This window comes from Lissotriton vulgaris, chromosome 10 (genome assembly GCF_964263255.1).
Source record: "Lissotriton vulgaris chromosome 10, aLisVul1.2, whole genome shotgun sequence".
Lineage (NCBI taxonomy): Eukaryota > Metazoa > Chordata > Amphibia > Caudata > Salamandridae > Lissotriton > Lissotriton vulgaris.
In genome coordinates, this window is record NC_141698.1 from 176,523,831 (window position 1) to 176,543,919 (window position 20,089).

General features: G+C 46.4%; 1 protein-coding gene across 1 annotated transcript in view; it reads right to left on the reverse strand.

The window, feature by feature from the left end:
- Positions 1-20,089, reverse strand: part of MYO15A (myosin XVA) — a 1,716,372-nt gene that overhangs the window by 447,640 nt on the left and 1,248,643 nt on the right. The window contains exon 48 of the mRNA XM_086939741.1: positions 1,230-1,348. Coding sequence (XP_086795867.1) covers positions 1,230-1,348 — 119 coding nt within the window. The remainder of the gene's footprint in view (positions 1-1,229; positions 1,349-20,089) is intronic.

A 20,089-nucleotide genomic window follows, 5' to 3' on the forward strand; every position in this document is an offset into this window, starting at 1 on the left:
AATATTTTTGTCATTAGGTTTCACCTACCAGACGGATTTTAGCTGTCTTTAGGCAAAAGCCTCTGGTGGATCATACTAAAAGCTTGAACTGGGATTAAAGTCCACCTATGGCTTACCATTGGTTGGCTTTATGTGCACTCTCATTGGCTTTCTTCTTATTTAATGGCTTGCCTTCCTCTTGTTGTTTTTCCCTCCCATGGACCTTAGGGTGTTGATTTCCACTGCTCACATTCAGAGAACTACTTTTTCATTTTCTTTCAACACTCCATGAGACTGCTCATCTTTTCTAGGTTTCTTCTACGTGTTTGTTGCTTCCCAGTCCATTGATTTTTACACCTCCTCCCAGGCTCTTTTTGTTTTAATATGTTTTTTTCTCCCCCCGCCACAAGCACCTCAGTTGCTCCCTTGCACCCTGCCCACTCCCTGCATCTTCCTCCTCCCTCTCTCTCCCACCCACTCCTCCATTGCTGGCATCTAACTCTGTAGTCCAGTAATTATATTTTTACTTTAAACTTTTTGGGAAGGCCTGGTAGTTGTCTTTTGCTGCTGGGCTGTGGCACCTTATAAAAAGCTCTTTCCTGCAAGTTAAAAAACTTTTTAAATGCATTATTCAAGTGTCGTCCGCTTTCATGGATCTGTAATACTGTGTTATTTCGTAGGCATTCACATGCCTGGCGATGCAATCAAAGGCATACGTCACATGCATGCATGCGCCTATGAAATGATGCTCCCATTGGCTTTACAAATGCCTCTTTACCTTAGAGATTGAAAGTCAATATATTGGCTGTAGGTTAAAAAAAGAAATTGTGGCAGAAAACGGAGGAGAACATGCAGCAGAAGCATTATTCTTTCTTAAACTGGGATGAAGGTAAGAATTGAGTGGAAAATGTGAGCTCAACCCAAACATCCTATTGCAGCGTAACAAACCAAACATTTGCCTCTTTCATTGCACCCTTTTACCGCACTGCAGGAATGCGGATAACCCATCCTTTATAAATGAGAGGAAAATGGAGGTGCAGATATAGGCTGTTTGCTACTTTTGCACTGAAAAAGCATACACTAGATGAGGCTGTGTTATGGTGGTCAATATGAAAGATGTTCTTGGAGACCATGAGTCCCTCTAACTGTGTGTGACTGTGGGCATGCTACTCCATCCTTCTCTTCAATGCTCAGTAAAGTACCAGCTATCGCGAAGTGAGGCTGAGTAAAGCAAAACTACTAGTACATACCTGTAGCTTCGGAGCACCCTCAGCTGCTCAGGGGACGAACTATTGCTTTTGATCAGCTTCAGAAGCTTAATGCCAGCATGAGATACGCCAAGAATTTGCACCCCAGTGCCAACACTACCCTGTAAGGAGATACAATGAGACAGATAACTCAACTATTTATTATGGTACTCATTATTACAGTGGAAAAAAAGTGTGCCATAAAGTCTTGGACCCCGGTCTGTTCATGCGTGGATACAATATTAATATAACAACTGAACAGTTTGGTGGAGTTAACAAAGTTCAACCATGGGCAACCTTAATTGCTTGCACTTCCTTGTATAGCACTATATTTACATTTTGGATGTGATGCTAGAAATGTAGAGGCATTTATTTATAACATATGCTTTTACTGGAGTAACAGAAAACCATAAGCCCTTACACATAATATTGTAATTCAAAAACTACTTAAGAAACAGCCAGAGGTAAAAGAGTAAAAGACACACAAATGATGGACATAATGTGGAACAAATCAAACATTCATCCCTAGTCAAGCGTTCTGGGTTAAATCCATTGTTCCTTTACTCACCATTCCACCCCAGTTTAGACTCAGTCATATGCAAATCAGTTCAACCCTGCTCCTCAAGGGAACATTCCAGCCCGAACTGCCAAGCCACGTCCTCCCAGGACCAGAAACAAGCATCCTGGGACCGGTTTAAGGGCATCACCCAATATCAGCCAGATCAATCTTCATGCATGAAGCAAAGTGTTTTCAGGTTCAGGTGCAGAACCCTGCCCTTTTGCTGTGACAGAAGATTCTCCCAGAGATGCAGCATGACCGGAGGAACCGTGCTCATGCTCAACAGCTCAGGATACCAGACTCTCCTTGAGCAATACAGAGCCACAAGAATGAATTGGGCCCGGTTGTTACTGATTTTCTTGAGAACTCTGGGCAGGAGTGGTGTTAGTGATAAGGTGCTCAACAGCTCGGGATATCAAAGTCTCCGAGCTCAGTCTGGAGCCACAAGGATGACTTGAGTCCACTGTTCCTGATCTCCTCGAGAGTTCTGGGAAGGTGTGGTATAGGAGGAAAGGCGGAAAGGAGGCCTGAGCTAAACTTGAGACAAAAAGCATAACAGAGCGAGAGCCACTTTGAAAATTCGAGCATGCAAAACTGCTGACATTAGGCATTCTCGGCTGAGGAGAACAGATCCAAGCAAGGCTCTCCCCATTCTTGAAAGAGACCATGAGCTGTTGTATGTCATTTTAAGATTTCAAATTAAGTTTCCCGATTCATGCCATTATATAGGTACAATTTGCGTTGCCCTTATATAGGCATAGAAATACAGTCCTTATTTAGGCATAGCCCATGCTACCCAAATACAGGCATGGCTACTTCCATCCGTCCATCTACTTCACAACAAGTTCTAGGAAAAACAGGCCCTTTAGCTGTTAGGGACTTCCCATTGCTTGGATATTGATCTCTCCAAGATTTTGTTTATTATGCATGAACATCTATTCCTTAAGGGTTCATCCATGATGTTCATATGCCTGACTTTACGTCAAAGCTGGCATTCCTAAACACCTTCAAGGTATAAATATACCTTCACTTGCTATGGCAAGGCACGGTGTGGTTCGGTGCAGTTCGACTACCTACTTGCCCAACGCAGCTCGCTGCAGCACGTACAGAAGGAAGCCGACTCTCCAGCTGACGCACTGACAAGAAGCTGACATCCTCCTGCCGAGAATCCAGCTCCAGTGTTTCTGACTCCCCTTGCGGGGTGTTGGGAAATCGAGTCCCGAGACAGAGATACCGACCTCTTCCATTCTAAGGTATGGAGCTGATTAGAACCTAGAGAAACCTTTGGCAATTCTTGGCAGAACTAAAACTTATGCTAAGCAGCACCTACTTCTTCCCTGGTACTAGACCTAGGTTAGGTACATTGGGGTAGGCGTATTTTAGAAGCACCATTTGAGTATTTTTAGCCTGTGTTATTTATGTATGTATTTTTATATAAGTCATAGCAACAGACAATGCTATTACAGTATTATTTTATACTACTGTTCTCGCTGTACGCATTATACTTTGCATTCTGTCTAGCGATTGTAGCAGTTCACCTCTCTTGCATGAGAAAGAAATGCTCAATAAACCCTTTTTATTGAAAACGCCCCTCTCACTATTTCTCTGCAACTCTGTAGAAACAAAGCATGCACGATTGACTGAGTGAAATAGTTATCTATTGTTTCCACGACTCTGAAGATATTTGTTCCAGTCCTAGGGGAAACCAAGTTGCCATGTTTATGCGGTTGTCAGAAACTAATCCCTTCTTGTTTATTCGAGAAAGTTTCTAGTTACCTCTGATTTAGTCGGCACACACAATTAAGTTTAATATACTCGATAGAGACGTACTGACCTCAGTCCTATGTCAAAACTATATTGTATATTATTCCAATGCGCAGAGCCTATTGGGAAAATAGGAACTATACTACATAGCGCCCAACGGTTTGGTAAGGCACTAATTTAACGCTAGATACTGAAGTAACTCAGTTGTGCTTTTCTCAGAGACCCCATACTCATAATACTCCAATAGACGTCTATAGTGGGTAAGGGATAATATCCGCCATAGCTGAGTAGGAAGAAAAATGCTATGTATTAGTATTTTGGTTTGTTCAACGTTGAAGGATACAGTGTTTCAAAATATTGTGCACCTTATCTTTATTTCCTTGAAACTTGCTCTGCAAACTTTCAGTACACAATGTCGAATAACGGCAACAACAACGAAACTGGTGGAGCTGCGGCTGATCCAGCCGATGCAGCTCTTAACTTTTCAGGTTTCCAAGAAACTGACGAGGATGCTATAGCAATCCCTCTAAATTTAAGGAAAGCCATCACTATAAAATTTATAAAACATGGCCTATCATCGAGAGTTGGTAGGGCAGTTTTTGTGATAGAGGCACATTAATATCACCAGACAGAGTTATTCTATTCATGGATAGTCTTCCCAGTAGCAAATCCAGTAACACATGTGTTTCACTTCTACAAAGAAGATGAGGTACCGGAAGAATATATTCCTTTCAAAGATATTGAAATTCCACTCACAAACCAGGAGCATGAGCTCTGGTTTAAAGGTGCCCCAAAACATGTAAATCACATTACCAGGCTCGGTCCACAAGGTAGACCAGGAGCCACATGGCCGGTTTTAGCTGGCTATACACCACATCCTGATATTAATGACATGAAAGATGTGGCATTACTAGCTCAACTCAAAGAGTTAATCAAAATTTATAGACAATTGGTTCAATATGTCAGGCAGACTCTTACAGTCCAGCCGGCAATAATGGTTCCACAACATACCCCTCACCAGAATATACACTAAAAATAACACCACAGACTCTACACTCAGTCAATGGTAAATTACCTGTAAAACGGGAACAAATTTCATTCTGGATAGATCAAAAAATTACTCAGATCGAAGCGGTATTTCCCAATACTACTCCTCATGAGAAACACGGGATTTTAACAATCTGTTTACCAATGGGGATCGCATCACATCTGGAGGACTGCAACAATTGGGGTACAGTCTTCGCTGATATCTACACTAAAACACATGGTGTTCCGTCTATGGCGGTAATACCTGATGTCCTGAAACAGATTCAAAATACATACAGGGCAGAGCCTGCCTTATTTGGGTATGAAACTACTAAAAGATTTCAAACAGGTCTCAGCAATAATATTAGCTAATATTAAAGGAGAAGCAGCATCAGTGGCGATCTTCCAAAAATTAAGGGAATTTGATGTAACTGAGCAATCACAAGAACGAGCCAGAATAATTGAAAAATCCTATGAAGTATTAGGCAGATGCAGTCTGGGTGGGAAACCAGTGAAACCCCAACTGTCTGAAAGTCCTGAAAAGGTCTTTACTAAAAACAGTCTTACTCCTAAAAAGAAGTGAAAAAATAGCAAACAAACTTCTAAAGAGAAGCGTTCTCAATTCAGAGGTAGGTCTCCTCAAAAGGAGCCCTCCGAAAGGAGGCATAATCTCAGGAATAGGGATAATTTGAGAAAGCCTGATAGATATCAAGATATTGATACACGTTCCTCTCGTCTCTTTCAGACTTCATCACAGAAATCCGAAAGAAGAGGACGGTCAGAAAACAAGGAAAAACGCGTGAAGTTCAAAGACGAACAACACGTTCAGAAAAACAAGAAACCTCAATTCACCAAAAAGAAGGTAGCAGGTCTAAAAATCAGGCATGCAGAGGATCTTGAGGACACAACTCAAGAACAGAGAATGGGCTCAGACAATGTTGGACAGCGCAGCTGAAGTCACCATAGCTCGCTAGAACCTGAAGGATCATCTGGAGACAGTGGACTTGAATGAATTCATTCAAGTTGAAACTGCAGATGCCAGGGTTAGCTCTCCACATAGGTTATATGAAATAACACTCCGGATGGAGGGAGACATACCGAGAAAAATAAAAGGACTCTTTTGGGAGCGACTTTCTAAGGGTTATGACATTCTTCTAGCTGAACAAGACTGGAGACCACAATTTGTCAGGGAATGCCCACATGGCAAGGACATCATTATGCCAGCCTTCTCAAACCATATTCCAATTCATTTAAAGTATACTTATGCCAGGAAATGGGCAGTAGCCCAAGCTCCTGCATTATACAACAATCATGTAGGATGGGATGAGGATTCCCCTCAATATAAAATCCAGTTAAAAAAATCAACCAACTGCACAAAGGCAGTACCCAGTAAAGCAAGAAGCTAAGAAACAGGTCAGGGAGATATTAGATCAACTTGAATACCAAGGGGTGATTGAAACATGCACCTCGTCAATGAACAATCCTTTGTTTCCCGTATCCAAACCAGACAATAAATATTGTCTAGTATTGGATTACAGACATCTAAATTCTTGTTACAAAACCTTTGCAGTGCAAAATGCACACAGTACAGCACTAATGAATAACATTGTGTATAAAAAATATAAAACCACATTAGATATTTCTAACGGTTTCTTTTGTCAAAACATTGCACCAGAAAGTAGCTATTTGACCGCTTTCTCAATTATGGGGACACAGGGTCACTTCTGTCGTCTTCCACAGGGATTCAAAAACAGTCCTGGGTTATTCTCAGCAAGAGTAACAGAGTAACTACAAACTTATGATGATGAAGCATCATCATATGTAGATGACATCTTTCTGACAGATGATGATTTGGCTAGGCTCTTGAACAGAGTGAACACCATTATGCTTGGATTCGCATCTGAGGGTTACAAATCCAATTAAAAAAAATCTAGAATTGTCCATCTCAATGTCCTATTTCTAGGGTATGAGTTATCAAGTGAAGGCAAAAGCCTGGCAGCCAACTTTCTAGAGAAATGTGCGTTGCTCCAACCTCCAAAATTGCTGAAAAACTTGCAGTCGATTCTAGGATTCTTAAATTTTGGAAGGACTTACATTTTGAACTACGCAGAAAGGGTTAAATCTCCCTACGAATTAATAAAACCTGATTTCAAAACAGTAAATTGGACACAAAAACACACCGAAATTTTGCGTTCATTGCAAACAGACATGTTAGCAACTAAACATTTCCAAACACGAGTAAACGTACGCAACTTAGTGATCCGAATAATTCCGGGTCAATGCGGATTCACCTACTTAACTTTTAACGAAGGTGAAAAAGTACCAATAGCTTACAAATCACATTTGAATACACAAGCTGAAATGAAATTTACTTCAACAGAAAAAATTCGGACAGCGGTTCAAACTGCAGTAGCAAAAGAAAGAGCCCTGGCACAGGGAAAATGCATAATGGTCATTACACCTGTACCTGCCTTAGCAGCAGTGACAAAAGCGAGCATACCAAATGCTAAAGCTTTACATCCGAGATGGACACAATGGGTTAATTCTCTTGCTGCAACAGACTTTGAATACGTTTTTGATCCTTATTTAAAAACACAAGCATTTCTACAATACGGACATGAATGTCCTCTGCCTACTGAAATTCTGCCTCTAGAACAGTATGAATGTATCATTTATACTGACGAATTAGCTCAACCCGCTACGGAGGGTAAACAAGCCTATAGTGCAGCGTGCGCGATCGTCAAAGGTCATTGGCGCGATGGTAAATTTAGACCTATGGTCACTAAAACTCAATCTCTAGGAGATTGTACAGCTCAGCGAGCTGAACTACAAGCATTCAAGATGGCACTTGAAAATACGGATCGCGAATTCCCCACACTCATAGTGTGCAATTCTTTTTATTGTGTTCAATCTTACAATGAATACTTGCAAAACTGGCTTCAAAACGGTTTCAAAGACGCAAAAGGTGGCACAATCAAGCATAAAATGCTTTGGGAACAAGTATTTCAATCACGAGAAGAACTACAAAACACTCATGTGATACATACGCTGAGTCATCAACATGATGGCATTCACGTTGAATGGAATTCATTGGCTGATGAAGCCGCGAAGGCAGCTGTGCAAACGGCTTCCGTAGCTGCAATCACTTGTTTAAAAATGAAAATATTCAGCAAAATAATGCTAGCTGTCAATGCGAAATGCAAAGGCAGCGGTGCAGCGTTACCTCAAAACTTTCCACTCATATATAATTGATGCAAACAGCGTTCCTTTTGCTTGAATCCCTGGAGTGTGGGACAGAGTAATTCCAAACAGGAAACGCAGGGTAGCTTTGATACACGAAGCACATCTTGGTGAGGGTCTGATACATCAGGGGATCTCTAAGACTATATTAGAATTAAAATAGATGTCCTGGTGTCCAGGAATGAATGCACACTTTCACACATTTGTAATTAACTGCAACAACTGCAATAGAGATTGCAGCACAAAACACCACCAGATTCCTGACTATAGCATAGCCAGCCCAGTACAGACACCATTGTTAGACAGCATTAGACTTTCTACATGCAGACGTCTCTATGGACAAATGCGGTCCCACAAATGTTAGGACAAGATTGATTTGGATGTAGCCTCAACGCTCGGCTGACGCTCGAACTGTTATAAAAGATTTGCGAGTCTTTATCGGCACATACGCAGTTGACACACTACATTCTGACCAGGGTCCTGCGTTTAGCTCTCGAGATTACAAGGAGGCCATAGTCAATTTGGGCGTTGCATTACGGTATTCTAGTCTATTCCATCCTGAGGAAATTTGGTTGTGGAGACAAAAAAAGGGACATAAAGCAATCTATACCAGCTAGGGTATTAGGCTCGGGTGATGGGTGGGTCAAACATCTAATAAGCGTCCAACGTAGTCTTAACAACTTGCCAAGAAGTTCTCTAGGGGGTATCACGCCATATGAAGTCTTTTTTGGGACCAGAATGTTAGTAGCGGACCTCGATTGTCAGACTTCAGTGGTAGACCAAAAAACATTTGATATCAAAGACCGTTTGGATGTTTTACAGGATTTAAATTAGATAAGAACGAAACAAAGCAACGTGCTCCTGTAGCCAACAACCACTGAAGGAAAACCGACCGTCCCAGTAGGGCCTGTCTGGATCCCAAAGCTTGGTGATCTAGTCAGAGAATGAATCGCGGACAAGAAGGAATTTGGGCCTTCTTTGTAGAAAAGCAGATTTTCTCTAGTTATCATCAATCACTGCTTGGCGTTAATCGCCTCTAATCCACTTGATAATTAGCTAATCAAATAAAGAGGCAGGCGCTGGAAAAACTGGAAAGCGATGAACAGGTTTATTTCTCCGGAGGAGAACACGTCAATTCGGACAAACGAAATGTCTTCTCGAGGTGCTCTAACTGTACCTCTGTGGCATAGCCTTTTATACACAACTTCAACCCTTTATTGCAGGGTATTACATTCCTGACAGTAGTTTATTACATCCTCGGAATCCCCATTCCCAACTTGTTCCCACACATACCCAACAGCAATGTCCCCCACCCTGGTCTCAGCAGATGATTGTTATCGCACAGCTGGGCCTTCCGGCAGGTTCTGAAGTATGCGGAATCGGTCAGATCTAAGAGGGTTGTGTCACTGATTTTCCGACCCCTTTGATGGGCAACAAGTTCCTACTGTATGGGGGTAATAAACTGTATCCCCAGGAGCTGGTTATTGCCTGCGACCGGATCGACCAGCCAGGGGCAGGGGAGGAGGTTATCGATGGGCCTGTTTGTGCGTGGGGAATAAAAGGGCATGGGCGTTAGGCGCGGGAAGTGGCTCCGGGGCTTGGTCGCGCTGAGGATGCTTTATGACTCTAATGTGTGCTTGGGGGTTGGTAGAGCACGGTGGATGACTGAGAGGTCAGGGTGACACGCTGGTGATCGGCAACGCACGAAATGGCCGCGGTATCTAAAATGGGTGCCGCTTACGTGCATACGATGGCTCTTGTTAGGCAAGATGGCGCCGGTGATGTTCACGTCTGTCGATTATATTTCAACATCTTACAGACAACCAGTACCTTTCCTAGCAATCCATGGATCCAAGAACAGTTTTACTGCTGAACCTTGCTGGTAAAAAGGAGAACAGGTTTGTGTCTATCTACCTGATCAAGCCACACTATGTGGCCGATACTAAGCAGTAAGCCAAGTGGACTCTGACCAAGTAGCAGACTCCCTGCTCTAGCTACTATCCAAAAGGTTCAAACTGAGAGACTCATCACCTTTGAAGAATCTGCAGTGTGAAAAGAAGGACTATGCAACAAAGCCATGGAACGTGTACCTCTTGAAACCCAAATAACAGTTCGTCAAGAAACACCTGTCTACAACGAAGAGGCATCAGACAACACGAATGTATCAAGTGATCGCGTAGTTCCAGCGATTTCAATGAACCCTGATGCAATCCCTACAATTGACAGAACTGTGTCTGGCTAGTTCATTAACTTTGATACGTTTTCTGAGGATCCAAGCGAACCTGAAATGACGCCAGCAAAAAGAACTTTCAAAGAACAAGCAACAGACCTTTTTCATCACCTGGAAAAGACTCAACTGGTTTCAGCATGGATTGAACTTTGATTGTGTTGGGTGTATTTTTTCTTCTACTTTGGTTGACTCTAGTAATAATTTTAGGAATGCTGATAAATGGAAGATATGTCAAAATGGACACAGCAAGTAAGAACATCAACTTACTCCTCAAACCACACAAATCATCTCATTGTGAACAAAGAGACTTGTCAGCAGTGAACATCACAGCCGTTCCCATACCAGGTGGTATAGCTTGGGACAAAACAGAGTATGACATTTTTGGCTCGTCGGAGCTGTTGAAGATTCCACACTTATTCAAGATTTCATTAAGTGACTTTGTTTCATCTAGTACCTTTTCTGATGATTGGGACTTCGAGGCTGTTAATAATATGATGTCAGACTTAGAAATGTCTGCAGTGTTCACTAATCATGAATATTTAGAAGGTTCATCAGACTATGAACAAATGTATTGTTCAAGTTCAAGTTCAAAGTACTTTATTCGGTTTACTTGTGCAAAACCATAAAAGTTCATAATACAAAATACAGTTCCGACATAAAATTAAAATACACGGGGGCTTGGCCAAGATGGCGACGGAGTGAGACATGTTTCTAAGTCCCTCTGGCGCCACGAGTTACATAGCTTTGTCCAACACCCTCTTGGGGGTCCAGTGGTCCGTACCTTGCACTGCCTGAGATCCTGGGACTGCCTGGATGTGCCAAGAGGTCTCGTTCTGCCCGCCGGACCGAGCTTGTTGAGGATTAGCGGAGCTGCCTGTTTGGCGGCGATTGCGGGGGCGGCCTGTACCGCGGCGGAGCCCGGAGTTAAAGTAAGCCCCGGTCCGGTGACTGGCTGAGCCGGTGATTGCGACGGACCCCTAGCACTGTGCCCAGAGGTAGCCTGTCTAACACCTCGATTCCCGGCGGCCCGTTAGTCTGGAGGTGAGGCTGCAGCGACCCCGCCGTTCTGAAGGACTGAGGCAGTAAGCAGGCGCCGGGACCGGGGTGCCGAGATTCGGCTACACTCCCTACTCGAGGTCGGGGCTTCTAGGCCTGTGTAGGCCCCCGACCAGGAGCGGCCTCCGGACCTCCATGCAGCCGATGCTGGGGCCAGTGCTAACTCTTACAGGCAAAAGGAGGAGAATTTGTGCCCCGCCGCACTACCGGCGGGCACACAGCTACTGACCTGGAGTTTTGAGTGCTGGGCCTGTGCCGACCTCTGAAGGACGTTGGAGTGGTTCCCGGCCTAGTGGTGCAGGCTCCAGGAAGAAGGAGGTTCATCTTACCGTCAAACGGGCGTATGCAGAGGTGTAGGCAGCGAGGGGTTGACCTCGTGTGGCCTGGGGAGCAGCGGAGATGGTGTGGTGGGTGCCCTGGGCTGGGGTAGATCCACTGCCGCAGCAGACGATTGGAGAGGACTGCGACAAGGCTACGGAGAGACCCCAATACTTACCCTCACGCTCTAGGGAGTGCGTCTTAAGGAACTGTGCAAGGAAGCCCGAGGCAGGCGCGACCGGAGAGGCCCTGTTTGTGGGCAGTCGGGTGGATCGCCACGTGGTTTTGGACTAGCACTGCCCTCACAGGGGCTTACCATTTGGGGAGCACAGTTGTGGTGGACCTGACGCCCACTGTTGACCCGCAGTGAGGACGACGATAGTCAGAGGTGAGGGTGTCTGCAGTTGGAAAGGTCTTTGAGGAGTGCATCGGCAACCATGGCGTCCAACAGAACGAAAAAGGACAAGCCTGGGAAGGATGGGATACCGAAAGGAGCGGCGCAACCCGTCACGCCTATCCTAGACAAATCCCCAAAGAAGGGTGAAAACGAAGATGCCCACGACCAAGGCCTTTATGATAGAACTCTTTGCGGCCATTAAAGAGGACATATCTGAGCTGCGCTCACAACTGGCCTCCGACCTGCGTGAAGTAAGGAGAGATGTGGACGGAGTGGGGGAGCGGGTCGCGACGCTGGAAGAACATGATGTGGGTACAGCTGAGGACATTCACCAGCTGCAGCAGGACGTGATTCGCCTGACGGAGCAAAACCTTGACCTACAGGCCCACACAGAGGACTTGGAAAATAGGTCCAGTCGCAACAATATTCGCATACGCTCAATTCCCTGGAAAGATGAGGGGGCGGACCTGAGGGAATACGTCGAGGCGCTATTCAAACACATTCTTGATGAGGAGGACATCCAGACCCTATGAATGGATCGAGTGCACCGGGTGGGTCTGCCACGAGGACCCCAAGCGCCACCCCCTGACATCCTGGTGTGTGTCCATGACTTCCAGCTGAAGAAACGGAACCTTAGGAAAGCACGAGATCTGGCTCCCCTCCGATTCCGAGACCATCGCCCATTGCTGTACCAGGATTTAGCTACTTCCACACTACAAAAACGCAGGGACTTTAAGCCTGTGACCACATCTCCAGGAACAAAAAAGTGCCCTATTATTGGGGGCACCCCTTTCGTCTCATCTTCCGTTGGCAGAATAAGTTGGTCCAGGTGCGTTTTCTGGAGGTGGCGATGGATCTTCTGTGCTTGGAATGCCAAGACCCGGATTCCAGGAACAGTGGCCCAACTGGCAGACGACGACGGCGCTCAGCGGACTGGCAGAGAGTGGGCAAGCCAATGCAGACGGGGGGCCGGACCTGTCAGCAAGGCTACAAGAGCGAGGTGCGGCAGTCGATTCTGTGGCCCAAGTCACTGACGGAACGGCGGACCACGGTGAGGTGGCCTCCTGAAACCGAGAGGGCCATCTGCAGGCGCCGGAGGGGGCCATCACTCTGAGGTAACACTCGTGCTTTCTCTCCATGGTCGTAAGGGTGCCCCACGACACGACCTGGAAGAACAGTGACTGGTGCCATGTACCCCTGTGCTTGCGACTTCTCCTCTTTTGTTCTATATACTGTGGTTTTTCTCTAGGGGTGTTGGGGGGGGTGGGCGGGATGGGTTGGGGGGGCAGTGGTGGTAGCGGGGGTAGGCCTATAGATCGGATTCCGTGGAACTTGCCGGCGGGGTGGGTCGACCGAGGGGGGGGAGTATCAAGGTGGGGGAGATCCTGCGATGCGGGTCAGACTTAGTGTGGGAGGGTGGTTGCATGATGCACTCGGGCTCCGGAGGGGAGCTGGGAGGAGGGGACTCGTTCACTGGGCCACTGACCATGGTGGGCTGGGGCTAACGGCCTTTGCGGAGCTATATCGTAGGAATTTATAATACCGCCTTTGACCCTGGGAACATGGAATGTTAAAGGGCTAAATTCTCCCCAAAAGCGCCAAAAGACCTGGAAGTATATCATTGATCATCATCTAGATATAGTGGGCCTTCAGGAGACCCACCTGGCTAAAACGGAGGACTCACGCCTTAGGCACAATATGTTCCCGTTAATCTATAGATCCTCCGCCGCCACGAAGCAGAGGGGGCTTTCACTCGACCCTACAATTCCAACCTATGGTTGTCCAGAGTGATAGAGAAGGTCGTTGGATCATGGTTAAGGGCATCTTGAGAGGTAGACTCTGCACGTTTCTAGTACTGTATGCACCTAACACAGGGCAAAATGCCTTTCTACATTCACTGCTGAAGGCCGTTGTTGATTTTGTAGATGGGCCGCTGATTGCTATGGGGGACTTTAATATGGTATGGCAGAAAGACCTAGATAGCACACACTCCCAGAGGTCAGTCACGGGCACGTTCTCCCCCGACACACAGCAACAGATTTCTGACTTGGGCCTTTTCGATGCTTGGCGCTTCCTCTACCCCCAGTCCAGAGATTTCACCTTTTTCTCCCACGAACACCGCTCTTATTCCTGGATTGACCACTTCTTCCTGAGCCAGTCACTTCGTAGGGATCTACGGGAGGCCAAGATTTTCCCACTATCTGTTTCTGACCACAGCCTACTTGCGGTGGGGCTCCAGTGGGGTGTGAGGAGTAAAGATCACTCCAAGTGGTACTTTCCAGCCTCCCTGGTTCGGGACAAACCCTCATGCACCTCCTTATGAGGACTTATTAACGAGTTCTTCGCCCTCAACAATCCAGGGGACACCTCAGTCTTCACCACATGGGATGCCTTTAAGGCGTACTTTCGTGGACATTGCATAGCACTGAATGCCGCACTTAATCGGCAGCGCGGTCAGGAGCGGGAACACCTGGAGGAGGAGCTCTCCTCCCTAGAAAAGGCACATAAGGAGAATCCCTCCAGGATGGGACTCAGGCAACTAATGGCAGTCAGGGGTAAACTTCCAGCCCACTATAACAACAGGCCGAATATACCCTGCTAAAACTGTGGAGACACTCTTACTCCCAGGGCAATAAGGTGGGGAGACACCTTGCCCGGGAGTTACGGGACAAGCGGGAACGAGAGTACATAGGGGGAATTTGAAATGCACAGGGCGACGTGACGCATCAAGATGAGACGAAGGCGGAGCTCTTTGGGGCCTTCTACAAGACCCTCTATACAGGGGATCGCCTAGAGGCCAAACCAAATATCTGGAAGGACTGCCACTGCCTCAGGTCTCGGAGGAATGGAATGAGGCACCATCTGCCCCTTTCTCTAGGGAAGATGTGTTGGCTGCCATTAAAGCCTTAAAACCCCACAAGGCTCCGGGGATGGATGGGTATACGGCCATCTTCTATAAAACGTTTGCTTCTGAACTGTGCCCACACCTGGTTCAACTATTTAACCACATGGAGGAGGAGGGTGAAGCCTCCCGCACAATGGCAGAAGCACTCATTTCTGTCATCCCCAAACCCGGTTAAGACCCTAGTAAATGCGCCTCTTACAGGCCGATTGCCCTCCTGAATCTAGATGCGAAGCTCTACTCCTCCATCATCGCCCAACGGCTCAACAATCTTATGCCGGCCCTCATAGATCCAGATCAGTCGGGGTTTATCAAAGGGCGCCAGACCCATGATAATACACGGCAAGTGGTACACCTCATTGAGAAAGCCAATAAGTTTAAAATTCCAGCGGTTTTGGTGGGCCTGGATGCAGAGAAGGCGTTCGACAGGGTGGACTGGGGGTTCCTGTTCCGTACCCTGGCCGCCTTCGGCTTCTCCTCCAAATTCATAACAATGATACGAGCAAACTACCTCTCCCCCGATCACGAGTGGCAGTGAACGGTCAGTTCTCCCCCTTCTTCGAACACTCCAGGGGCACGAGGCAGGGATGTCCCCTGTCGCCGCTGCTATTTGCCCTTAGCATTGAACCTCTAGCTATAGCGGTGAGAGCCGACCCTGACATCCGTGGAATACCCTTCACTGGGGAGTCCCACAAGATCACTCTCTTTGCAGATGACGCCCTCCTCTCCCTCTCGGACCGGGGCCATTCTCTTCCACATATGCAGGTGACACTGGCGCGCTATGAAGCAGTTGCGGGTTTCAAGATTAACTATGACAAATTTTATGTCCTCAACCTTACGATCCCCCAGTCGGAGCTTCCCCACCTTAAAGTGCTCACTCCCTTGCCGTGGACGGATTCCTCCATTCAATATTTGGGTATCCACCTGACCCCCACTTTGGGGAAACTATACTCCGCATACTTCCCTCCGCTTCTTGCTCGGATCCAGTCCGATCTGGCCCGATGGAAACTCATGTTAATCTCCTGGCTAGGGAGGATTCACGCAAAATAAAATGACCCTCATCCCCAAGCTCCTATATTTGTTCCAAGCCCTTCCTATAGACCTCGACGGAGAACTCTTTCGGCGGGTGAGGTCGCTGCTGCTTCGTTTCATCTGGCAGGGGGGCCGGGCACGCTTTTCCTTCACCGTCCAACGCAAACCACGGAAGGAGGGAGGCGTGGGACTGCCTGACATGCACTTGTATTATAAAGCGGCGTAACTTCGCATTCTAGAAAAACACTGCCTTCATATGGATAGGAGCGTGGCTGGGAGAATGATTTGGGACCTGGTATGGCGACCCAAATGTAATAGACCTAAGAATGCATACCTTAGCACCCCCACTAGTACCACCTTGAAGATCTGGGACTCTGTTTCTAAAGACGATAGATGGACCACCTTCCCCTCTTCCTTCACGCCCATACATTTTAACCCCGCCTTCTCTCCGGCATCACTTGAAGGCCCCTTCAGAGCTTGGAAGGACGGAGGTTGTCTAGCACTCACACATCTATTTCACAGCTATGACCCGCTTACCTTTGAGAACTGCAAGAGAGACTACGGGGTGCTGGAGAACGAGCGATACCACCATGCGCAACTACTACACTGGGCGCTCTCCCCCCAGGTGCGGGAGTCGTCGACTCGACCTCTCACGCAGTTCAAGGCCTTCCTAACCAGGACTACATCCATGAAAGGGGCAAATACTTTCATTTATGGGTTCCTTCTTACCACTGCAGCTTCCCCTAGGCCCCGGTATATGCATATGTGGGAAAGGATCCTCCAACAAGACATCTCAGACGCAGAGTGGACTCACCTATGGTCTGATGTTGCCAAGTTTAACCACTCAGTAGATGCTTAGGGAGGCACATATGAAAACCATGATGGATTGGTACCTACACCCTGCCAAGCTAAAGCTGATCTTCCCGGGCACCTCCGATAGGTGTTGGTGGGGATGTGGGTTCTTAGGGGACTTCCAGCACGTTTGGTGGGACTGTCCCATTATCCGGCCATTCTGGGAGGAAATTCTAGCCCAAATTAAGGATATGCTGGGATACCCTATCCCTACCTCGATGGCCTCCACCCTGCAGGGCCTCCGTGATCCTGTTCTCGAACACCAGACCAGGGCGGACAAGAGGATCTTGTGGCTCAGCATTGATGCAGCCAAAATTACTCTGGCGGCAGCGTGGAAGAATAAAGAGGCTCCGGCCATCCTTCTCTGGCATTCAAGACTTTGGAGGTTGCTTAGTATGGAAAGGATGGCAGATATCTTTTTAGACAATTTTGAAAATTTTGAATTTCGCTGGGGCCCGCTGGTAGCATTCCTCTCTAAGGGCCTACCATCTGCGGTCTGTCCGCCTAGCACACGCAATCTCCACCTGTTTCAGGTCTGAACCCCTGTTGCTATCCACCTGGTTCCTTGTCTGCGCTTCTGGCTACCACCACTGGGGAGGGAGGAGGGGGGGTGATTTAGTTTGTTTCTTTGTTTGTTAGGACATCCCGCCTAAATGCTACATTAAAATATGGCGTGCCGAGCCACGTGCCCACTGCAGGGTTTCTTTGCACTACTGACAGCTACTTGTGCCCAACCTCCTGAGGTGATTAGCCGATGGCCAGCATTGTTATGTTTCTGCGCTACTGTGACTTTTCAACATTCTCTTTCTTACTGGCTTACCGAATGCTGGCCTACATGCTAGTTGAGCGGCACTACCTTGGACACTAGGCCCAGTGAAGAGACTTGACCACGATTCCCAAACTCATTCTGTCATGTCATCCTTGGGCGATTGTTCAGGCTGCCCCTGCGTGGGCTGAAGTGCGGGATTGTCGCATGTTTATTCCCTTTTTTTTTCTTACTAAATGATCAATAAAAATACTTTTGACAAAAATTAAAATACACAATACATGTTACCCAAGTTAAAACAGTAAGGTGGGTTATACTTCTACGGTTAGAAGGGCGACAGGTGAAGATACCAAAAAATGCTAAAACACTTTAAAAATCCAAACTTTTTCTGTACTTCATTGAACATTTCAAGAAACCGGCCACGAATGGTATACAATCAGGTTTTAGCAGTTGCAGGTAATATAAAGCGGGACGAGCTTGCACAAAATTTTACTTTTTTAAAATGGATTTTAAATAAAAAGCCCTTGGGAATTCATAATATTTACAGGAAAACATGAAGTGCAGTAAATCCTGAGGAGACAAATTGTCGCAGCCACAGGGTGCTAACACTATCCCTTTATGACAACCTCTTGGTACTGCTAATAAAAGGTGAAAAAGATTAAGCCTAAACCTGATTAATAAAAATCGCTCATATGCTGGTAGCGGCCAGAGTAAGAACAATAGTTACTTACCTGTAATCTGTGGTTCTCCAGTATTGGTGTCTTTCATAGATTCACATGACTGCATCATTCCCTGTCGTCGGAGTGGGAGTCCCACGGTACATAAAAAAGCAATAATATGCCATAAATATGTAGTAAATACCAATAAAAACAAACCAGGAAGTAAAGTAGCAACAGCTACAGTAGAAAAAACTTCCACATCTATGACTATCCCAGTCATTTTGTATAGTCCAAACCACAGCCAATCAGGTGCTAGCACCCACCAGAATGTTCTCCCCAGAGGCTCAGGCTCTCAGATTTTCTCGCAAGAAGTGAAGGTAAACCCAAATAGCCTAAAAGCCTCTGAGGGGAGGTGGGCGGGTTGCATGTGAATCTATGAAAGACACCAATACTGGAGAACCACAGATTACAGGTAAGTAACTATTGTTCTTCTCCAGTATTAGGGGTGTCTTTCATAGATTCACATGCCTGAATCAGAGTAAATAGCAGTACAACATTCCTTTGCTCTTAGACGCTATCTTGTATTATTATGCATATGTCCATGGTACAATAATATATAAACATAACATAGGCGTCTAGGAGAGCATAGAGGAGGAGGGAAAAACAGAGGTTCACCTTATTTAAAAAGATTGCGCAACACTGCTCGTCCCACCAAAGTATCTGCATCGCTGCTACTCTCCAGGCAGTAGTGCTTGCTGAAAGTATGCGTGCTGGACCAAGTTGCTGCTCTGCATATGTGACGCAGAGGCACTCCAGCAAAGAGGGCCGCTGAGGATGAGACCGCTCTTGTAGAATGCGCTCTAGGCAAGGATTGTAGTGGCTTCCCTGCTTGCTGGTGACATAAACCAATTGCTGAGGACACCCAACGAGCTATAGTTTGTTTGGTTACTGCGCGTCCTTGTCGCATTCTGCCATATGCTACAAAAAGCTGATCTGTTTTGCGCAGTGTAGCCGTTCTCTGAAGGTAAAATTTGAGGCATCTCCTGATGTCCAGAGAATGCAAAGTTCTTTCTGCTGTCGTTTGTGGATTAGGAAAGAATGTCTTTAAACACACCGGTTTGTTAAGGTGAAAGTCAGATGGGACTTTTGGCATGTAACTTGGATTGGTGCGTAGCATCACTGAATTTGAAGTAAACTGCATGTAAGGAGCCTTGATGGTGAAAGCTTGAATGTCACTGACTCTTCTTGCTGATGTTAGAGCCAACAGAAGTGCAACCTTCCAAGAAAGAAATTTCAGATCCACCTTATGAATGGGCTCAAAAGGATGACGCATGAGCTGAGAAAGTACCACATTCAAGTACCATGATGGAGGTGGACGCCGAACAGGCGGGAACATACGGAACAGACCTTTAAAGAATTGCTGTATTATCCTAGAGGAATATAGAGAATTAGATCCATCTTGCCGGAATCTGGAAATGGCCGCTAAGAACACTTTCAATGTGGAGTGAGACAAGCCAGACTTAGCCAATTGGAGAAAGAACGGTAAAATCTGTTCTGGTGTTGCCTGAAGTGGATGTAGGTGGGCTGCAAGACACCAATTACAAAACCTTTTCCATTTTAGCTGGTAAGTCTTTATAGTAGCAGGTGCTCGGGCATTGGCTAACACCTCTTTACAATCCTCTGGAATATTCAAATGAGCAAATTCGATTTGTTGAGGAGCCAAGCTGCTAACTTCAAGGAGGCTGGGTCCGGATGACAGATTTGACCCTCCTGCATTGTTAGAAGATTCAGCAGAGTCCGCCATTGTATGGGTTTGCACTCCGATAGAAGTAGGAGCTCTGTAAACCAATACTGACGAGGCCACCTGGGTGCGATGAGGATTAGACGGCAAGGTTGTTGTTTCATCTTCCGAATGACCCTGGGAATTAGAGGAATCGGTGGAAAAGCGTAGGCAAATACTTGATACCAACTCATCGAAAGTGCTTCTCCGCATGAATCCATGTGGGGAACCCAGCTTGCGAAGTATGGGCATTTGCAATTCTGCCTCGTCGCAAATAGGTCC